The sequence below is a fragment of the Trypanosoma brucei genome, chromosome 7, assembly GCF_000002445.2.
Source record: "Trypanosoma brucei brucei TREU927 chromosome 7, complete sequence".
Classification (NCBI taxonomy): domain Eukaryota; phylum Euglenozoa; class Kinetoplastea; order Trypanosomatida; family Trypanosomatidae; genus Trypanosoma; species Trypanosoma brucei.
The window spans coordinates 1,085,350-1,104,468 of NC_007280.1; the positions used below are offsets into that span (position 1 = coordinate 1,085,350).

The 19,119-nt window shown below is 47.3% G+C and overlaps 5 protein-coding genes across 5 annotated transcripts, besides 8 other annotated features; all 5 read left to right on the plus strand.

Annotated features, from left to right (window-relative positions):
- Positions 1-19,119: part of a sequence feature (sequence corresponds to BAC RPCI93-5F10) that runs on past both edges of the window.
- Positions 263-330: a sequence feature (T-rich).
- Tb927.7.4100 (hypothetical protein, conserved) lies at positions 685-2,187 on the plus strand (the record flags this gene model as incomplete). The annotated part of the gene is made up of 1 exon (XM_840940.1): positions 685-2,187. One exon carries the CDS (start codon positions 685-687, stop codon positions 2,185-2,187), a length of 1,503 nt encoding a protein of 500 aa, XP_846033.1.
- Positions 2,988-3,011: a sequence feature (AT_rich).
- On the plus strand, positions 3,150-5,834 carry Tb927.7.4110 (kinesin, putative; the record flags this gene model as incomplete). Its single annotated transcript, XM_840941.1, has 1 exon — positions 3,150-5,834. The coding sequence occupies one exon, from the start codon at positions 3,150-3,152 to the stop codon at positions 5,832-5,834; it is 2,685 nt and encodes an 894-aa protein (XP_846034.1).
- Positions 6,766-6,822: a microsatellite.
- Positions 7,432-7,479: a microsatellite.
- Positions 7,480-7,500: a sequence feature (AT_rich).
- Positions 7,666-7,704: a sequence feature (AT_rich).
- On the plus strand, positions 8,364-9,887 carry Tb927.7.4120 (hypothetical protein, conserved; the record flags this gene model as incomplete). Its single annotated transcript, XM_840942.1, has 1 exon — positions 8,364-9,887. The coding sequence occupies one exon, from the start codon at positions 8,364-8,366 to the stop codon at positions 9,885-9,887; it is 1,524 nt and encodes a 507-aa protein (XP_846035.1).
- Positions 10,390-10,433: a microsatellite.
- Tb927.7.4130 (hypothetical protein, conserved) lies at positions 10,813-18,039 on the plus strand (the record flags this gene model as incomplete). Its single annotated transcript, XM_840943.1, has 1 exon — positions 10,813-18,039. The coding sequence occupies one exon, from the start codon at positions 10,813-10,815 to the stop codon at positions 18,037-18,039; it is 7,227 nt and encodes a 2,408-aa protein (XP_846036.1).
- On the plus strand, positions 18,452-19,018 carry Tb927.7.4140 (hypothetical protein, conserved; the record flags this gene model as incomplete). The annotated part of the gene is made up of 1 exon (XM_840944.1): positions 18,452-19,018. One exon carries the CDS (start codon positions 18,452-18,454, stop codon positions 19,016-19,018), a length of 567 nt encoding a protein of 188 aa, XP_846037.1.

Genomic DNA, 19,119 nt, shown 5'->3' on the forward strand with positions numbered 1-19,119 from the left:
TTTGTTCCCCCTTTGTTTTTGAAAATAATTTCCCTCTTTTTTTTGTTTTTACCTCGCGTGCGTGACCTCGTTCTTTGTTTGTACCGCTTGAATTATTAGTTACCTTCGTCACGCGATGCTCGCGTATGAGGGAAGGAGGGAAAGGGGAAGCAGAGGATTTCACTCCTTGTGTTATTGCTGTTATCAAGGAAAGCGCCTTCACCTACGTTTAGGAACGCATATTTTGTGGGGTCAAATAGTCCCTACCGCAAGGACTTTACAATTCATCCTTTTTGTTTTCTTTCCACTTATTTGCCTTCCATCTCTTTTTTTTTTTTACCTTCTTATTTCCATCTATATTTGTTGAATTGTGTTAGGTTTTACCTTTCCTCCATATGCCTTCCCGTCTACTTCATGTTCCATTTACGTACCCACTTTCAGTGTGCAACTGAGTTGCGACGTCGTGTAGAGCTACTTTGTTTGTGGCTTCAATGATTTTGCGCTTTCTTCAAAAAAAATAAATAAATAAAGAACTTGAAAAAAAAGGAAAGAAAAGAGTTGTTTTCATTGGTACATTCGTTTCTTCCTTTTTTATCTTTTTCCCTTCTCATCCTTGACTCAAGGTAAACACCGTCCGTTACTGTGCTGAGAAGCGTTTTCTGCTAACTCGTTGTGTCAACGACACCCTAAACCCGCAGGAATTTCATGGCAACTGAGGTGAAGCCAGCAGGTTCCACCTTGGAGTTCCTCGTTGGAGAAAACAATGAACAACAGTTATGGGCGGAAGTGTATACGCGGCAATTTCCCACTGATGATGAGTTTGAGTGCCTCACAGCAGAGGAGCAGGGGGAACTTTTGGCGGAGCTGCGTGAGGAAGTGGAACTGTTGGATGTAGAGGCGGGTATGATGCAGAGGCATGCGGAGTCATTGCGCCTCACTCGGAGTACTGCGCCCACTACAAACGTGAGCAGCGCTCGGCGGTCGCTGATGGCATTTGTGTCGGGTGGTACCGGCAACCTCAGCGAAGAAGCGACTCCCGGTGACTCTGCCGCAGTTAACCAGTCAGACGACTGGTCGGAACAGCAAGTGGCGGCAGCAGCAACGGGCAGTGGTGTACTTAATACAACATCCACAGGTTCAACACGCCGCGGGCAGCCTTACAGCCGTAAGTTGGCAGATGCAAAGGATGCGTACGTAGTGCTTGAGGATCGAGTTGCCATGCTCACCAAGGAAAGAGAGCGGATGAAGCAACAGAAGGACAAGGAGGAGCGTGACAATGATCATTTGCGTGACTTGTTCCGTGCCACCGTGGAAGAGGCGGTGAATCGTATGAAGGAGCTACGTTTAGAGGAGCTGCAGTTTAATCGTGAGGTTATCTGCGAGGCAACTGGTACGGCGTCGGCTGATGACTTGTTGCGGTATATGAACAATCGCCACGGTGCCCAGGGAAAATATTTAGATAAGCTTAATGCGCAGTGTGCCGCTGCTGAAAGGAGCATCCTACAGCACCAGCGGAATTTGAAGCAGCGGCGTGCTGCCGGTGAGGCGTTTCATGCTATTGACTTTGAGCAGTTGCGTATTGAAAATCAGAAGTTTGTGGAAAGAATTGAACGGAAAAATTTAGAGTTAGTTGAGCTCAAAGGGACTTCCACCCGGACGGTACAGACCTTGAATAACCTTATGGACACTCTTAATGGGCTCACTTCGGAGCAGAGTCGTCTGCGGAAGGATTACAAAAACCGATGTGAATATTTGGCTAGACTGAAAAGAGAGATGGTGTCTGTTGCCCAAGAAGCAAAAGTGGCTGAGCAGAAGAACACGGCGATTAAACTCCGTCATGAAGCGGTGCGTGTTCCAAAAATTGAAAACTACATGGCTCAAAAGGCAGAAGAGTATGAATTGCGGAAGGCTCAGCGTAACTGGCAGCGAAAGGTGGAGATTGCAGAGGGGCAGTTGGGACTGATGAAGCAGCAGATACGTGTGCTGGTTAATGCAACGGATGCCCAACGAAGACGTAAGAGACTTTTGGCACATCAACGCTCAACAGCGTCAACCAAGCATTCGGTCCATGGCAGGAGGACTAGCGTAAGTGGAGAGACGCGGACTGCCAACTTTGCCTGCCCTGACGGCACCATTGACGTTCAAGTGCAACAGGAGCCAGTCGTGGGAGGAAGCAAAGGTCTTTTGGACATGAAGAGAAGGCAATAGCTTCCTCTCGTTTTTGTTTTTCCCCCATGGGAAGTTGTGCGTGCTGGGTCATACTTTTGTGTTTGTATGTTTCTATTTTCTGCGTGTGAGCTGTTTGTCTATGTGGATAGCACTGATCTCGTTTGCACGTGCGGGTTTCAATTCCACTCCCTTCCCCTCCTTTTTATTTTATTTTCCTTCTTTCATTGACTTGCTCTCCCTTCGTCGCAGCTGAGCATTGCCTGCTTATATGTGCAGAAGGAAGCGGTACGTTCCTCGCTTGTTTGTTTGTGCCTACGCGTCACGTGACTCAATTTGTTTCTACTCACTCTCTCCCACCTGCGCGTGAACGTGTGAATATGTATATTAATGTGGCTTTATTCTGCGGTTGCTCCGCAGGCGTCTTACGTTCTGTTGTGTGGGGAAACTCGTGTCATGAACAAAGGGGGATGGGAAGGGGGGGAGGAGGAAAGGAAGTGTCGAAGGTTGAAGGGAAATCGTGTTTTCCTCCTTTCTTCCTTTTTTTTGTTTTTTAATACTCTCATCCTTGCCCCCGTTTTCTATGTGTCTGTAGAGGTTGGAGAAGGTGGTTGTGGGGAGAAATGCAACGTTAAGGCGTGAGTATGTGAAGGCTTAGTAGACATCCAATTTCACGTGTTACCTCATGTCTCCGTGCTACCTCAACTCAGCTCTAACGGCTTTCTGTCCTTTTCTTGTCGCCGTACTTTAAAATATTAGAAACACTTGTTACCTTTCTGCGTTTCTCCTCTTCGCAGGTGAAAGTATTCAAAGGTGTGTGACGCGCTACCAGGGTGTTGCACAATATATATATATAAATATATATTCAGCACAGCAGCAAGGCGGCTGCGACGCCTGTAAAGCATTCTATAACAGTTTTTTTTTGTTTATAGTTTGCTGAAGGCAGTGATTCTTTGCACAACCGTGATCACATTCATTTTTGTATGTTTGATAAGGTAACAGCAATGAGCGAGAGGGAAACAACATCCCATAGCCCCGAGTTGGGCGGCGACAACAATGGTAGCGTCGTCGTAGCTGTTCGCGTGCGACCCCTGGAAGGTTTGAGCATTGAAGCAGGTGGTGCTTTGAGTATGTCGCGATTTACCGCCCAGCAGCGAATGCATCGTCGGGGAATGTCGGCACAAGAGGGTGATAAACCTGCTGTACGTGTGGGAGTTGACCGCAAAACAGTTGTTGTGCTTGATCCCGAAAATCTTCAATACATTCGGGAGAGTTTTGTTTTTAACCATGTATTTTCCCCCGTTTTGTTGGATGAATCCCTCATGGGTACGGATGGTGGATCGGTAGGCGATATAGCCCGGCCGTCGGGAGATGTCTATGGGGGAATTTCCAGTAGTGGAGGTTACAACTCGGGTGTTCTCGGTTGCTGCACGAAGGGGACCAAACTCAGTGCAGAAGACCGAAGGGCTGAATTAGAACAACAGGAAGTATACGAACTGTTAGGAGCTCCACTAACTGAGCATTTTATGAAAGGGCACAACTCCTGCCTTTTTGCATATGGACAGGAGGGTAGTGGCAAGAGTTACACCCTGTCGGGAACGGCGCGGTGCGTGGGGGTGATTCCACGTATTTGCAAAGATCTTCTTAGCCGAGCTTCAGCGCCTTGTCGGAGCCCACCATGTGAGGTCCAACGGAAGCAGGAGGCGGTGAAAAATAATCTCTTGCCACTTCAAGTGAGTCATATGTCGTTTGCTCTCCGTGGTGCGTATACGTCCGCAAAGTCAGGGGGGAACTTTTCTTCGCCCATAAAAAATGCCCCCCCAACCGTGCTTCCGCCATCGCTGAGGAACAAACAAAACGCCAGTCGGGTGGAAGTGACGATATCATACATGGAGGTTTGCAACGATTGGGTTAGGGATTTGCTTAAACCGAAAAGGGACAGGGACCCAAAATGTGGCGATGCAGACTCGTGCACATACGGCTCGGATGCTTTTGAGAGATTGAAGGTGCGGTACTACCCAAGACATGGCCCTAGTGTGGAGGGACTAACAACAATTAACGTGCGCACGTGGGAGGAGTGCTGGAGTTATATCCAGTACGGAAACATGGAGCGCCAGCAACTGATATCGTTACGTAAAACCCATGGCCACACACACACTATATTCCGAATAACCTCACCAAAGGTTGATCCGTTTGATGAGTGCATTACGTCGGTGGAGTGTTCACCAAAGATTGATGTCGTTGAGCTTTCGAGCGTTGGCTGTTTAAAGAACTCTCGTTCTCCACCAAACACAGCAGGTATTACCACGTATGAGGATTGTAGAAGACAGTTAAGGGAGTTCAATGCGGTCCAGCGGTCTCTTGGAGTTTTGAGTCGCGTTCTTCAAGCAGTGGCAAGTGGTAGCAAAAACGCCCCGTACCGTGAGAATCTGTTGACCCATTTGCTCTCTGACGGACTCGTCGGTGGGTCGCTTACCATCTTCTGCGCAACAGTGCTGTCAGACGTCTGTGCACATGCCGAAACACTAACAACACTTCGTTATGCCGCGCAGACTTGTAGTACCATTTGCTGTATGAAGCCCAATGTGGCCTCGGTCGCAAGTACGGGCTGTTTGAACCAGAAACAACTGGGAACGACCGTGGAAAGTCTGTCACCGAGGTTTGAAGGTTCCACACCAACAGTACGAAATGATGTAAGGGGAATGACCACCTCCGTCTCGTTGCCCTTTTGGTCCGATTGTAGCGGCTCGCGAGCTGGAGCTGTGGGTGCCGCGAGTGACGACGGTTCGCCAAGCAAGAATGGCGCAAAAGGGGCGTTTTGTGTTGAATGCCTGCCATATATTCCCGGGGCGAAGGTGGAACGAGTTGGCACGGATTCATACGTACCACCAAACAACTGCAGCGGTGTTACAAATATCACTGCCCTGAACCAAGGCGGGTGTTCAGGGCCGGGTACATTGTTACGAAGGGATCAACAGACTGTCGGACTGCCGCCACTTACCGGGTCACCGGGGGTTTCTTCCAGCCCGCGTGTTTCCTGGTCCGAAAGGTTGAAGGCAAGCGCTTCGTTTAATAACTTGGGTTGTGGCAATACCTCCAGAGGCGGGGTGGAGGGTTGGCAGTTGAGGTCCCCTTCCTCTGTTAGCGACAAACCTTCATCCCCTTCTACCAGCGCTTTTAGTTCCCCCAGAAACTTGCTGCGTCCCAGCAGTTTGGTTCCCAACTCAGGTACTGCCGTGACTGACAGCCCGCTGCAGCCCCACACACCCAATCGTGGAGTGGGAAGGGTTAGTGCCCTGGCTTCCTCTTTTCTGATATTAACAAGCCCTTCTGCGGTAGCCCCTAGTGGCCGAATTGCAGGGCTAACAGCATTGGGCGGCGCTCACGACGTTATTAGTGCGAGTGGTGTAACAACAGGCGCGTTCCCGTCAGAGGTCTTGGGAGGAAGTCCCATCCATTCCTGGACCCAGCACGGTTTCCTCGGTTCCCCAGAGTTTGTCCGCAAAAAGGAAAGCCGAAGGAATCTTGTAAAGGTTTTCACCCCTGAAGAGCTGCAGCCGTCGTTAGCGTCCCCTGAGTCATGCTCTCCAAAGCAAAGCTGCCCACCAACACCAATACTTTCCACCAAGAACAATCCTACTCTCAAACCTCTAGCTACTAGTAATCCAGTATCTCCTACAGTGAAGTGACATTTTGTTTGAATACAGTTTTTATTTCTTTTCTTTGATTCGTTTATTACTGAATGTGCGTACACGTATATGTGTATATATACATATATATGTAACTTTCTCATGTCATTTTAGCGTCATCGAAGAAGGGAAGGAAATGAAGAAAGGAAAGAATCGAGCATCTATTTTCGCTACTGTCTGTCTATTTGTTTTTCCCATTCTTTCCCCTTTTGACCCTTTTTGTTAGTTTTTTTGAGTTTATACTCTGCAGACTCCAGCAGCACGGCAGAGAGAGGTGAAGACGAGACAAGAATAGAAGCTGTTACAATGGTAGAAAAGGGGCAAAAGAAACGTAACCAACTGCAACTACTCTCAGCCTTGAATGTTTTTTTTTTTTACTACCCGTAAAGGAGAAGCGAGGGTTCACCATGTTGTATTTGAAATTTATAAATTCTTTCTATAGCTTTATTACTTGTCTCTATGTGGTGAATGATGTGGTTGTTTCTTTTTTTTTTCCTCATGTCAATATATTGTTGTTACTGTCGTTACAAGTGTGTTTTTGTCCGCACCGTGCTAAGAATCTTCCTCCTGTTAATTGTGCCATCTGCGTGATGTTTCTGAAACGATATATATACATATATATATGAATTTAAAATCTATTGCCTTTCTGCTTTCCCTTCCCACATAATCTCTGAGTCTGCGTTTGTGTGTGCCCTTTCCCCTCTTGTTTCCCATTCCAACTCATTTTTTTTTATTTGTTGCCTCTCCAAAATATTTCATGCATGCATATCATTTCTGCACCACAGATTCCATGGGGATGGGCACCGGTGAGTCCCTTTTCTCCCCACCAGGGTTTCCTGTACGTTTTTTTGTTTTTTTGTTTTTTGATCTTTATTTATTTACGTTCTTGTCTCGTATTTTCCTCTCGACTCTTAGTTTATGAATGCAGAGCGTGTATGTATATGTATTTGTATGTATGTGTGTGTGTGTGTGTGTGTTTGTATGTATGGTAAATCTTTCATTCCTTCTCTTGCATTTTTCTTTTCTCTCAATATTCCTTCCACCTCCGTTTTTTTTTAACTTCTACCTTTCTTTTATTATTGATCGTGCCCCTTTGTTTTGAATTTGAGTGCAGATGTACTGGTGTGCATGGCAGCTGTAAACTACCTAAAGTATGAAAACAAAACGAGAGGTGAGAAAATATTTCTTCCACCCTTTCTTTTATTACTTAACTTCTCCCCTTCTTCTCAATATAAACGATTTTTTTTTCCTTCAGCGTCTGCTATGGGTTGGTACCGAACTTGACAGCACATTCATTTATCTATTTGTTGTTGTTGTTGCGATTATTAATTAATTTTCTTCTGCTTTATTTATAATTCTTGAGTTTTTACCTCTTATTAACGAGTGAAGTGACGATTGTTGAGAATTAACGGTACTCCTTTTGGACCGATGACCGAGTGTTTTATTCACCTATGTATGCGTATGCGTATGCGGAAGAGAGGCGTTTCGACTTCCCCTTCTCTTTCTTTTTTTTTCCTTTTTCTTCCTCCTCTTACCGACTTGTTGACTGACTGACAGTAAAGTGACAAAAATTGTGGGGTACGTACGGATATATTAGTAAACAAATAAATAAATTAGTAGGTGAATAAATAAATAAATAAATAAAAATATATATATATATATATTTCCCCTGTGTTTTCCCTGTTTCTATCTTATTTCAAGGTGATTAACATATTGTCGTCTCCCTCTCCTTCTTTTTCTCCTCTTTAACACACATGCTCACACACGCCAAAGGTGTATAATTCAAGTCGCACGCATTCATTTACTCCTATGTCTTTTCCCCGTTTCTTCGTTTTTTTTATTTTTTATTTTTTATTTTTGAAAAAAAAAACTTGTAGCGTATGAGCGCATTTACCTACTTTTCAAAACAATCTTTAACCATGAAGGCCCAGCGACCCGATTCGTAATTGTCCTCTTTTTACCCGTAATGAGGCTGATGTTATAATGCCTTCTGAAGCATTTTCAATCCTTTTTTTTTTCGTTCTTATTCTCCTGTTTCTCTCCTCCCCTCCTCCGGACTCGTCATCTTATCTTTTCCTTGTGCTACCTTTTCAGATTGTTTAATCAACTTTTTCCTATCGTTGATGTTTACCCTCACTTTTATTACTCTTTCTTCCATTGCTAAATTAAATCGGATACTTCCCTTTGCTTTGTTTCCCACTTCATTTATCAAAGTTTTTTTTTTAAGGAATAGTTTTCATATTTTCTTGGGTGGGTACCCCCTAAACGAACAACACCTGAGGCTTAAGTTGAGGGAATCACAGAAATAAGATAATTACAATAAGGTAAATAAAGGTAAAGGTGGGTACAAGGTGAGGGAGATAGGCAAGACAGATCTAAGCGTAGGGAATTTAGTGGTTTGTAATACGAGTAAGTAGTAGGATAAAATAGGAAAATATTGTTCAACTTAATAATTTAAGGAGGAGGCAAAAATAAGAAGGAACAAAAGTCAACAACGGTTATAACAGACTGTGAGGAAGGAGAAGAAAGATGGATCTGGATTCTTTCCTCGACAAGAAGAGCAAAAAACTTGCTGGTGGAAAGAAGAAGGCGAAAACAAGCGAACTTTCTGAGAAGGAGAAGGCGCAGTTGGGAATAGGCGTGTTTCTTGGGCTTGATGTTACCCCTGCAGCGCACGCACAATCGGAAGAAGCGGGTGAAGATGACAAGAGGGAAAGTAAAAATGGTGTATCAGATCCCGATGGGGTAGCAGCTGTTGAGGCCACTGTGCAGTCAGGGATTCAAACAAACAAGGATCCCGATGTTCCGGCCGTGCGTAACGCTTGGGTCGATGAAGGGGCTGAAGCTGGTGGTGGTGCTGAGGTGGGAGCTATTCCCGGAAACTTGGCCGTGCCAGTGATTAGAAGCACTGGTAAAAAAGCTAAGGGTTGGGATTCGGTGAAGGTAACGTCGGGCTCGATAGAGGACCTTCTCGCAAAGGCAACCGAAAGCGGGAAACGACAGAAGTTTGTTGCTCGCGGCAACGAGGGTGCCACAGGGTCACTTGGTTGTGAGGTGCTTGCTAGTGCAACAAGTTTTCCTTCGCTCGACGAGCTAACAGGAGGGGCAGCTGCCCCTGCGAAAGAAACTGGCTCAACACCAACTCTTGACACGTGTGGTTCAGTGGAAGATGTGAGCGCTGAAGTGGACAAGGTGACTTCCAGCACGTATAAACCGCCAGTAGACAAACCGGTTTCTGGTGTTTACAGACCGCCAACAGAGAAACCCACATCTGGAGCGTACAGGCCACCAACCGATAAACCTGCAACTGGCGCATATAAGCCCCCAACCGATAAACCCTTCTCAGGAGCATACAGACCACCAGCGGACAAACCGTCTTCGGGAGCCTACAGACCGACTGCAGCGAAACTAGGAGAGGTGATGGCAGCAACAACAGCACGAGACGAGACTTCTTCCGAAAAACCAGCTGCGGGAGCGTATAGGCCGCCCATTGACAAACCTTCTTCCGGTGCGTATAAACCGCCGGTGGATAAACCGTCTTCTGGTGCGTACAAACCTCCAACGGACAAATCCTCCCTGGGTGCGTACGAACCTCCCAGTGAAAAACCAGCTTCAGTGCCGGCCGTACCTGCTGAATCCTCTGCGGTAAAACCGTCCACTGGAGCGTACAGGCCACCGACCGATAAACCACCCACAGGTGTATACAAACCCCCAGTGGATAAACCGTCCACTGGAGCGTACAGGCCTCCAACAGACAAACCGTCATCGGGGGGAGCTTATGTGCCTCCAAGTGAGAGGCTTGCAACTGCCGCGCCGGGGGAGCAGCTGTCTGTCGAGAAACCGTCGGCAGGAACGTACAAACCTCCTACTGATAGGGTTTCATCCGGATCATACAAACCACCCACTGACAGGCCATCAGCAGGGGCATATAAACCCCCAACCGATAAACCCTCCTCGGGAGCATACAGACCACCAACGGACAGACCGTCTTCGGGAGCCTACAGACCACCAGCCGAAAGAAGTTTCGGCAGCACCTTTAGACCACCAAGCTAAGGTAGCGATCTTCTTCCGCTACGAAACTGAAGGTGAGTGACGCGTTAGTGCTCGCTAGTGGGGACAGGTGTTGTTTTTCTTTTTGTTTGTTTGAAGAGAAGAACGTTTTTTCGTTGGAAGGTGACGAAGTCCAGCTTCCACACGGGGGAAGGAGAGTATGCGCATCTTTTTTTCCTATTTTGACTACCAATTGGCTCTGCACCTGTGATGAAGGTGGAGACACTTCTATCCGATGGAATAACCGGCGTGTTCTAACGGTATCTCACTGCGGAGAATTATTGTTTGCGTACGCATTATTCGCCTCCTACTTTTCCACTCGTTACAAAGAGTGAAAAGTAACCAATACGCCATCAGGGACGCTTTGACAAGGGACCCAGCAAGTGAGTGGTCCACCTGGTGAAGCTGAATTTCAGTTGTCTACCTGCGGGGAGGGGGGTGTGACGTTGGAGGAGACTTGACTTTCATTTCTTCATACTTCTAGCCCTGGCCCCATTCTGTACACATGTATATGTATGTGTATGTGTATGTGTATGGGTGTGTGCATATACTCTGTGGTTGCTCATACCATAACGGGTGGAGGTGTGGTGTGGTGGGACCACCTGTGCCGGCACTTGAGTCACCCGTCAAAAGCTTGAGAAGAAGCGAACAACACAACCTCCTGCTTTCACCCCCGAGATGCGCGGAATGGCACCTCAGCGGGAACGTTGTGGCGATATTTCCCCTCCGATCCTTCCCCGCAACGTACTTACAAAGAATATGCACAACAGGACCCTTGTTAGGGTAAAGCGTATATGTGTGTGTCGCACATTCTTCGTTTATTTCACTCTATTGGTGGTATTTTTTTTTTCCTGTTTGTTTACAAGGTAGGGTTGTCGCATAGCTTGAGACAATAGCCGTGCTGTGAAGGGGACCCAAATAAGCAACGATGGGTAATGAACCCTTCTTGTTGTTTAGGGGTAGCGAGCTGCTTCCAGGCTTTCCGTCAAGCCGGCCGGAAGGGAATTTGGCTCAACCCGACGAAGGTGACGTGGAGCGTTTGCCGACGCATCTGATTCCCATTGAACCTCTCACACACTCCGTGGTGCGAGTCGTCTGCCATTCTTCCACCCGTGCGGGTATGTCAACGCCACTTGCCCAAATGTGCGCACTAACTGATGTCCGTAGATTGTTGGAGGAAGAAAGAGATAAATGCGTTGAGACGGCTCGGTCGTGGGAAGGACTGTGCGCACTTCACTCACACTATCCCCACGATCACGCCACAGGCTGCATGCCAATAGCAAACGAAGAGTTAGACTGTGTGGCGTCCAGCTTATCCCTGGATGAATCTTTTGTCAAGGAAGTTCTTCGGAGCAAACTCTGGAGGGTGAAAGGCAACGCTGAAAGTGCGGATGGTAAGGTCGAACCTGATTTGAAGCGCCTCAAAATAGTTGTGTCTGATTTGTGCCAGCTTCTGTGGCACCATCGTGATGGAGAGGGGTCCATAAGCACCGACGGTGTTGCTGTGCCAGACTCGAGTGAGCGCTGTGAAGTCGTTAGACGGGAAAAGAGAAAGGCATCAAAGGTCGAGGCAAAGAGCGTTTTGTCCATTATCGCAGGACTAACAAAAGACAGTTTGGACGAACTCACAGCCAGCCATGGCAGCGTAGAGCCCCTCCTTGTGGGTTTAGTCTTTAGTGAGGTGTCGGAGGAAACTTGTAATCATAGCGGAGGAGAGACGGTTGGAACGCTCGTGGGGGATGATTTGCTGAGGCTGTTCGACAAAAAGGTTGAGGCCACTGTGGAAAACAAGGATGGTTACGGTGATACAGTTGATTTTTCTGCCCGGGTACTGCTCCTTAACGCTGTTATGGAGAGGAAGAACATGAAAAACATGGCCCATGCCTCTCCAATGTGGTCAGCGCTCCTGTCGGTGGTAAACTTTGTGTATGTCACTGGTGATCCTGCAACTGTCCGTTACGTCGCTCAACTGATCAACCATGTGCAATGTTTGACACAACAGGTCACTGCGGAGCCCGCACCTAGACCGCATTCAAAGGTGGACATCTCTCTTTTTTACACTCCTCTGATGGGTGTTGAGAACGAGGAGGGTCTTTACCCAAGTGGTGCACGCTGTGTTTCCAACCTAAAGACCGCGTTGTCGGAAGCAGTCGTTGGCGTGGCGAATAAAAAAAGATGGAAACCGGAAGCTTTTTCCCCTGGCGGTTCGGGAGGATTTCAGGATTTGTTGCAATGGTCACTTATGCTGGAGCACGTGTGGCACCACTGCGGCAGCGCCCCCTGTCACAAGGTTTCTCGGGGGATAGAGCAATGGATTGGCATGGCTGTTGAGACGGCTGCCGATATCTTCGCGTCTACTGCGGAGGCTTTGCTGCTTTCCATGTATGTTATGGAGCCACTTCCTCCTGTATGCCTGCCTGTAGCGGACAACACAGAAACTGCTGTCAAATCGGTTGCTGGTTCACCGGGTTTCAGTGTGGGTGATGTTCTTCTTTCTGCGCATCGTGTATCGTTGTTGGTCTTTGGAGCTGTTGTAGGTCCATGTGCTTCTGACAACCCTCTGCTTCGGCGGGAGGCACTGGAGGACCTTTACGGGGCTCACCTGAAAGCATCTGAGGCAGTAAGGGGACGACTAGAACGGTTTTGCGCGCGGCAGGCCGAGCGCACTGTGGATGCTTCGCCGGCACTAAAAAATCTGGAAAAATATCAAAGTCAGTGGAGTAAGACAGTCGAGCTTGAGCAGGGTAAAAAGGGGGATTCCCTCGCACGCATTTTATACGTGTGCATGGAAGGAATGCATCATATTTTAAGTACACCACTTATTAAACATTGTGACGTTCCATATGATCTTGGCGAAAACGCCATAGCAGGCGTTGATGGTTGGCGTTGCAGTGGCGCTACCACCTCGTGCGTGGGAAGGACGACTACCAATTGTGGATACGGCGCAAAGGTGAACCAGAGGTGCCAGGTGACCGAAAGTCCAATTACTTCATCATGGGCTTCGGCTGCAAAATCTTCTGCGATTTGCAACTTCACAATGCAACGCCTCCTGCCGATGTTGCTACACTCATTAGGGCAGCAACCGGTGGTTTTGAATGGGAACTCTATCGTTAATGTTGGAACGCGCAGGGCCGTGCAGTCTTGGGAAGATCAGCGGATGCAACTGGAGGGACGGTGTAGGGCGGCTGAGGCGATGATTGAGCACCAACGGTGCGTGATAGGCGAGATTAGAAATCAAAGAAGTGCACTTGGGAATCGACTACGTGAGGCACAACGGTGCATGAGAAAACTGGTTATGATGTGTGTGGGGTATGAAGAAGGACACGCGAGCTACGCCCAGAAGTTAGCTTTTCGACTGAAATATAGCTTGGAGGAAGATATCACTAGTATTTTCGTTCCCATTGAGGTAAAGCCGGTTGCGGGATCGGATGCTTGGGACGGCGGGGAAACTTCTCAACAGTCATCTCCGTCGCCGTTGGTGTGCGGTGAAGCTTCAATGGTAGCACCCTTAGCGGGCCGGGACGATCTGCGCAGGTTAATGTTCCGCGATGCGCAAATGCAACTCGACGCTTGCCACAATGTCGTGCGGTGCGTTTGTCAAGAAGCTCGGGAAAACCTCAATACACTTTCAGCTGCCATGATGGAGTGCAGTATAAGTTACGGAAATGTCTCCCCCAACGAGTCGTTGCGCGCAATGTTTTCCACTTCACTTTACGGAACGAGGACGAATGAACCCAGCGGTGGTTACATGCCCCCTACTGGTGATCAAGAATGTGACTGTGACGGCAGTAACCAAGGTGATATGTACCAAAAAGATGATTCAAAGCACACATATCCCTCTACAATCATCAAAGTACCCCTGGGGTTAAGTACTCACAATAATAATCACAAAAATTTCGAAGGCAAAAATCAACCCCGTGGGCGGGCTCTCGAAATTTCCTCCAATGAGTCGCGTCCACTGTCTCACACAGGAAAAACAACTTGGGGCTCGAGAGACGAACAAATTTATCAGCACGAAAAGCAACAAACACTTAACACATCTACAAAGCGCCGATACGTCTCAACACCGTCAGCTTCGCGGTGTTCATCAAGAGACATAGTAGCAGTCATCCAATCACCAAAACCAAGCAAGGCGGCCATCGACGCCATTGCACATCTCCAAAAGAAACATGCCGAAGGAAAATCTCATCACCAACATTTAAAAAAGCAATACGAAGATACGTGTCTGTCTTTGGTGAAAACAGCAGCGGAATTTCAAGAGAACATAGCAAGACAAAAGATAGAACAGACCTGCTGGTCTGAACAGAACAAAATACTATTAGCGTTCATCAATACAACCGTGAGGGAGACACAGATATCGATGATGAAACAAAAAATCGAAAAGGAACGCACATTGACGGAGGAGGATTCCCGAAAATTAGCTACTGACCGTCGGGTGCTTGACTTATCTAAGGTGTATTTTGACTCACTGAACGAGGTACGTGAATCCATGGCGGAACACTATGGTACTCTCATGTGTGAATGCAAAACAGTACTGAGTAATGCGAATGCTACAAGCTATGAAGCTCATCAGCAGTTGGCGGAGGAGATTCGTGCTCGTGAATTAGCTACTGACCGTCGGGTGCTTGACTTATCTAAGGTGTATTTTGACTCACTGAACGAGGTACGTGAATCCATGGCGGAACACTATGGTACTCTCATGTGTGAATGCAAAACAGTACTGAGTAATGCGAATGCTACAAGCTATGAAGCTCATCAGCAGTTGGCGGAGGAGACTCGTGCTCGTGAATTAGCTACTGACCGTCGGGTGCTTGACTTATCTAAGGTGTATTTTGAGTCACTGAACGAGGTACGTGAATCCATGGCGGAACACTATGGTACTCTCATGTGTGAATGCAAAACAGTACTGAGTAATGCGAATGCTACAAGCTATGAGGCTCATCAGCAGTTGGCGGAGGAGACTCGTGCTCGTGAATTAGCTACTGACCGTCGGGTGCTTGACTTATCTAAGGTGTATTTTGACTCACTGAACGAGGTACGTGAGTCCATGGCGGAACACTATGATACTCTCATGTGTGAATGCAAAACAGTATTGAGTAATGCGAATGCTACAAGCTATGAAGCTCATCAGCAGTTGGCGGAGGAGATTCGTGCTCGTGAATTAGCTACTGACCGTCGGGTGCTTGACTTATCTAAGGTGTATTTTGACTCACTGAACGAGGTACGTGAATCCATGGCGGAACACTATGATACTCTCATGTGTGAATGCAAAACAGTATTGAGTAATGCGAATGCTACAAGCTATGAGGCTCATCAGCAGTTGGCGGAGGAGACTCGTGCTCGTGAATTAGCTACTGACCGTCGGGTGCTTGACTTATCTAAGGTGTATTTTGACTCACTGAACGAGGTACGTGAGTCCATGGCGGAACACTATGATACTCTCATGTGTGAATGCAAAACAGTACTGAGTAATGCGAATGCTACAAGCTATGAAGCTCATCAGCAGTTGGCGGAGGAGACTCGTGCTCGTGAATTAGCTACTGACCGTCAGGTGCTTGACTTATCTAAGGTGTATTTTGACTCACTGAACGAGGTACGTGAATCCATGGCGGAACACTATGATACTCTCATGTGTGAATGCAAAACAGTATTGAGTAATGCGAATGCTACAAGCTATGAAGCTCATCAGCAGTTGGCGGAGGAGACTCGTGCTCGTGAATTAGCTACTGACCGTCGGGTGCTTGACTTATCTAAGGTGTATTTTGACTCACTGAACGAGGTACGTGAATCCATGGCGGAACACTATGATACTCTCATGTGTGAATGCAAAACAGTATTGAGTAATGCGAATGCTACAAGCTATGAAGCTCATCAGCAGTTGGCGGAGGAGATTCGTGCTCGTGAATTAGCTACTGACCGTCGGGTGCTTGACTTATCTAAGGTGTATTTTGACTCACTGAACGAGGTACGTGAATCCATGGCGGAACACTATGATACTCTCATGTGTGAATGCAAAACAGTATTGAGTAATGCGAATGCTACAAGCTATGAAGCTCATCAGCAGTTGGCGGAGGAGATTCGTGCTCGTGAATTAGCTACTGACCGTCGGGTGCTTGACTTATCTAAGGTGTATTTTGACTCACTGAACGAGGTACGTGAATCCATGGCGGAACACTATGGTACTCTCATGTGTGAATGCAAAACAGTACTGAGTAATGCGAATGCTACAAGCTATGAGGCTCATCAGCAGTTGGCGGAGGAGACTCGTGCTCGTGAATTAGCTACTGACCGTCGGGTGCTTGACTTATCTAAGGTGTATTTTGACTCACTGAACGAGGTACGTGAGTCCATGGCGGAACACTATGATACTCTCATGTGTGAATGCAAAACAGTACTGAGTAATGCGAATGCTACAAGCTATGAAGCTCATCAGCAGTTGGCGGAGGAGATTCGTGCTCGTGAATTAGCTACTGACCGTCGGGTGCTTGACTTATCTAAGGTGTATTTTGAGTCACTGAACGAGGTACGTGAATCCATGGCGGAACACTATGATACTCTCATGTGTGAATGCAAAACAGTACTGAGTAATGCGAATGCTACAAGCTATGAAGCTCATCAGCAGTTGGCGGAGGAGATTCGTGCTCGTGAATTAGCTACTGACCGTCGGGTGCTTGACTTATCTAAGGTGTATTTTGACTCACTGAACGAGGTACGTGAATCCATGGCGGAACACTATGATACTCTCATGTGTGAATGCAAAACAGTACTGAGTAATGCGAATGCTACAAGCTATGAAGCTCATCAGCAGTTGGCGGAGGAGATTCGTGCTCGTGAATTAGCTACTGACCGTCGGGTGCTTGACTTATCTAAGGTGTATTTTGAGTCACTGAACGAGGTACGTGAATCCATGGCGGAACACTATGGTACTCTCATGTGTGAATGCAAAACAGTATTGAGTAATGCGAATGCTACAAGCTATGAAGCTCATCAGCAGTTGGCGGAGGAGACTCGTGCTCGTGAATTAGCTACTGACCGTCGGGTGCTTGACTTATCTAAGGTGTATTTTGAGTCACTGAACGAGGTACGTGAATCCATGGCGGAACACTATGATACTCTCATGTGTGAATGCAAAACAGTATTGAGTAATGCGAATGCTACAAGCTATGAAGCTCATCAGCAGTTGGCGGAGGAGACTCGTGCTCGTGAATTAGCTACTGACCGTCAGGTGCTTGACTTATCTAAGGTGTATTTTGAGTCACTGAACGAGGTACGTGAATCCATGGCGGAACACTATGGTACTCTCATGTGTGAATGCAAAACAGTACTGAGTAATGCGAATGCTACAAGCTATGAGGCTCATCAGCAGTTGGCGGAGGAGACTCGTGCTCGTGAATTAGCTACTGACCGTCGGGTGCTTGACTTATCTAAGGTGTATTTTGATTGTGCTGGGGTGCTATGTGACGCTGTTTTCAAAAAATGTATTTTTTTTGGTGGTGTAGTGTTTGATATTTGTCGTGATTGTTTGGTTCCTATGTCTATTTGTTCTTCCGTGTCGCTGGGCGGTGTTTATGCTTTGGGTGGCATTGATGGACTTGTGTACGAAATGGAATTGAGGAAACGGCGCATTGCAGAGTTGGAAGAATGTGTTCGGCAGAAGCACATTGTTATCACATCACTAAAAGAGAGTATTGCCAACTTGTATGGCCTTTTGGAGGCACAGCGAGATCTTGGCATGGTCGCTCCACCTCCACCACCGTTAGTGTCGCGCGAGTTTGGTGTGCTGAACTCGAGTGCGAAAGAAGCCGTGGCATATGTGAACAGTGATGCATCTTTTTCTAGTACTTTTTTTGCATCACCATCTCGTGTTCTATCCCCTGGTGTTAATGACGGGGTGAAGTTGAAAGTGTGTCCCAGATCATTTGCTGATGAGGCTGTGTTATCAGCGGAGACAGTTGGGGGCGCTTTTACTTCATCAAATGATCATCATGTTGCCGTTGGTGGGGTAGTTGGACACGAAGCTAATCGTACCGACCAAATTACGGATGAAGGTGAACGGTTGCAGGGCTGGAGCCTTCCTATTGATCGTAAGGAGATGCGACCAGTAAGTTGGTATTTGCAGTCTATCGCTGCCATTGAGAGTACGCTCAAGAAGTAGTGTGTTTTTTGAGCGTTTTACTACGTTGATAAGGATGTTGTCCGACTGCATATTTACGGTGAATAGTGTACATTTACAGGGGGTTTGTATATTTTTCTGTACGGCAATCGTGAGTTTGAGAGTGAAATTTTTATTTTTATGGATAGTGCTGGTGGGTAATTGTCGTTGCTGCAATAAGACATGTTTTAGCGGAACGATTGTTTCCCTACCTTCTATTACCCCTACCCTTGTTTTTGTTCCTCTCTGACCCTTTTGTCTAACGGAAGTACGTTGTCGTCAGAAGGAAAAACCTCCCCGAGGTAGAGAGTGCCGAAAAAGTGCAAGAAGGTGGCAGTCGCACTGTGTAACATATCGGAGAGAGAAAGGGAGCAATAAAGGCTCAGCGCGTGAAGGGGCCGAAAGGGAGGACACAATGCCCTCACTAGCGAACGGGTTGCGTTGCCCGGATGCGCTCATCACCCGGACGTTGAATCCGCTACTCAATGGACCGAAGTTTGCGGTAATATACTGTGGAAATCACCAGTACAAAGTTGCGGTAGGCGATGTCATTGCGGTTCAGCGGCTTCGGGTCGAAATAGGAAGTCATATTGCTCTTAAAAAGGTGCTGATGGTAGGTGGCCCGCGCTTCACGGCTATCGGCCGTCCTCTTCTTGAAGGTGTACGGGTAACCGCACAGGTGGAGGAGCAAAAGCGGATGCGCAATGTGGTTTCGTTATTTGCCACGCCAGGTAGGCGACATGTGCGGTGGGTGGATGCACCTCATGCTGCAACAGTTATTCGCATTTGTGAAATATTTTACTCTCCCAATGTGGTTGGTGAGTTGGATAAGTACAAGGGCGAGTTGTTGGAAACGTTTACACCAGGTCAGCACACGAACCCAGTGTACCCCGTTGATGATGGCTATGACGTGTTTAGGAAGAAAGATAAGGAGGCCATGGAGAATGCCACCACCTTTCTCGACCTTTTGGGTGGTGTGTGAAGGGATGTGCGAGGAGATTAAAGGAAGACGGGCAAACGGTTGCGTGTTGGTCACACACTACGGCGGCGGAGTTCAAGTTCAGTGGTGCCACTATTGTGTGT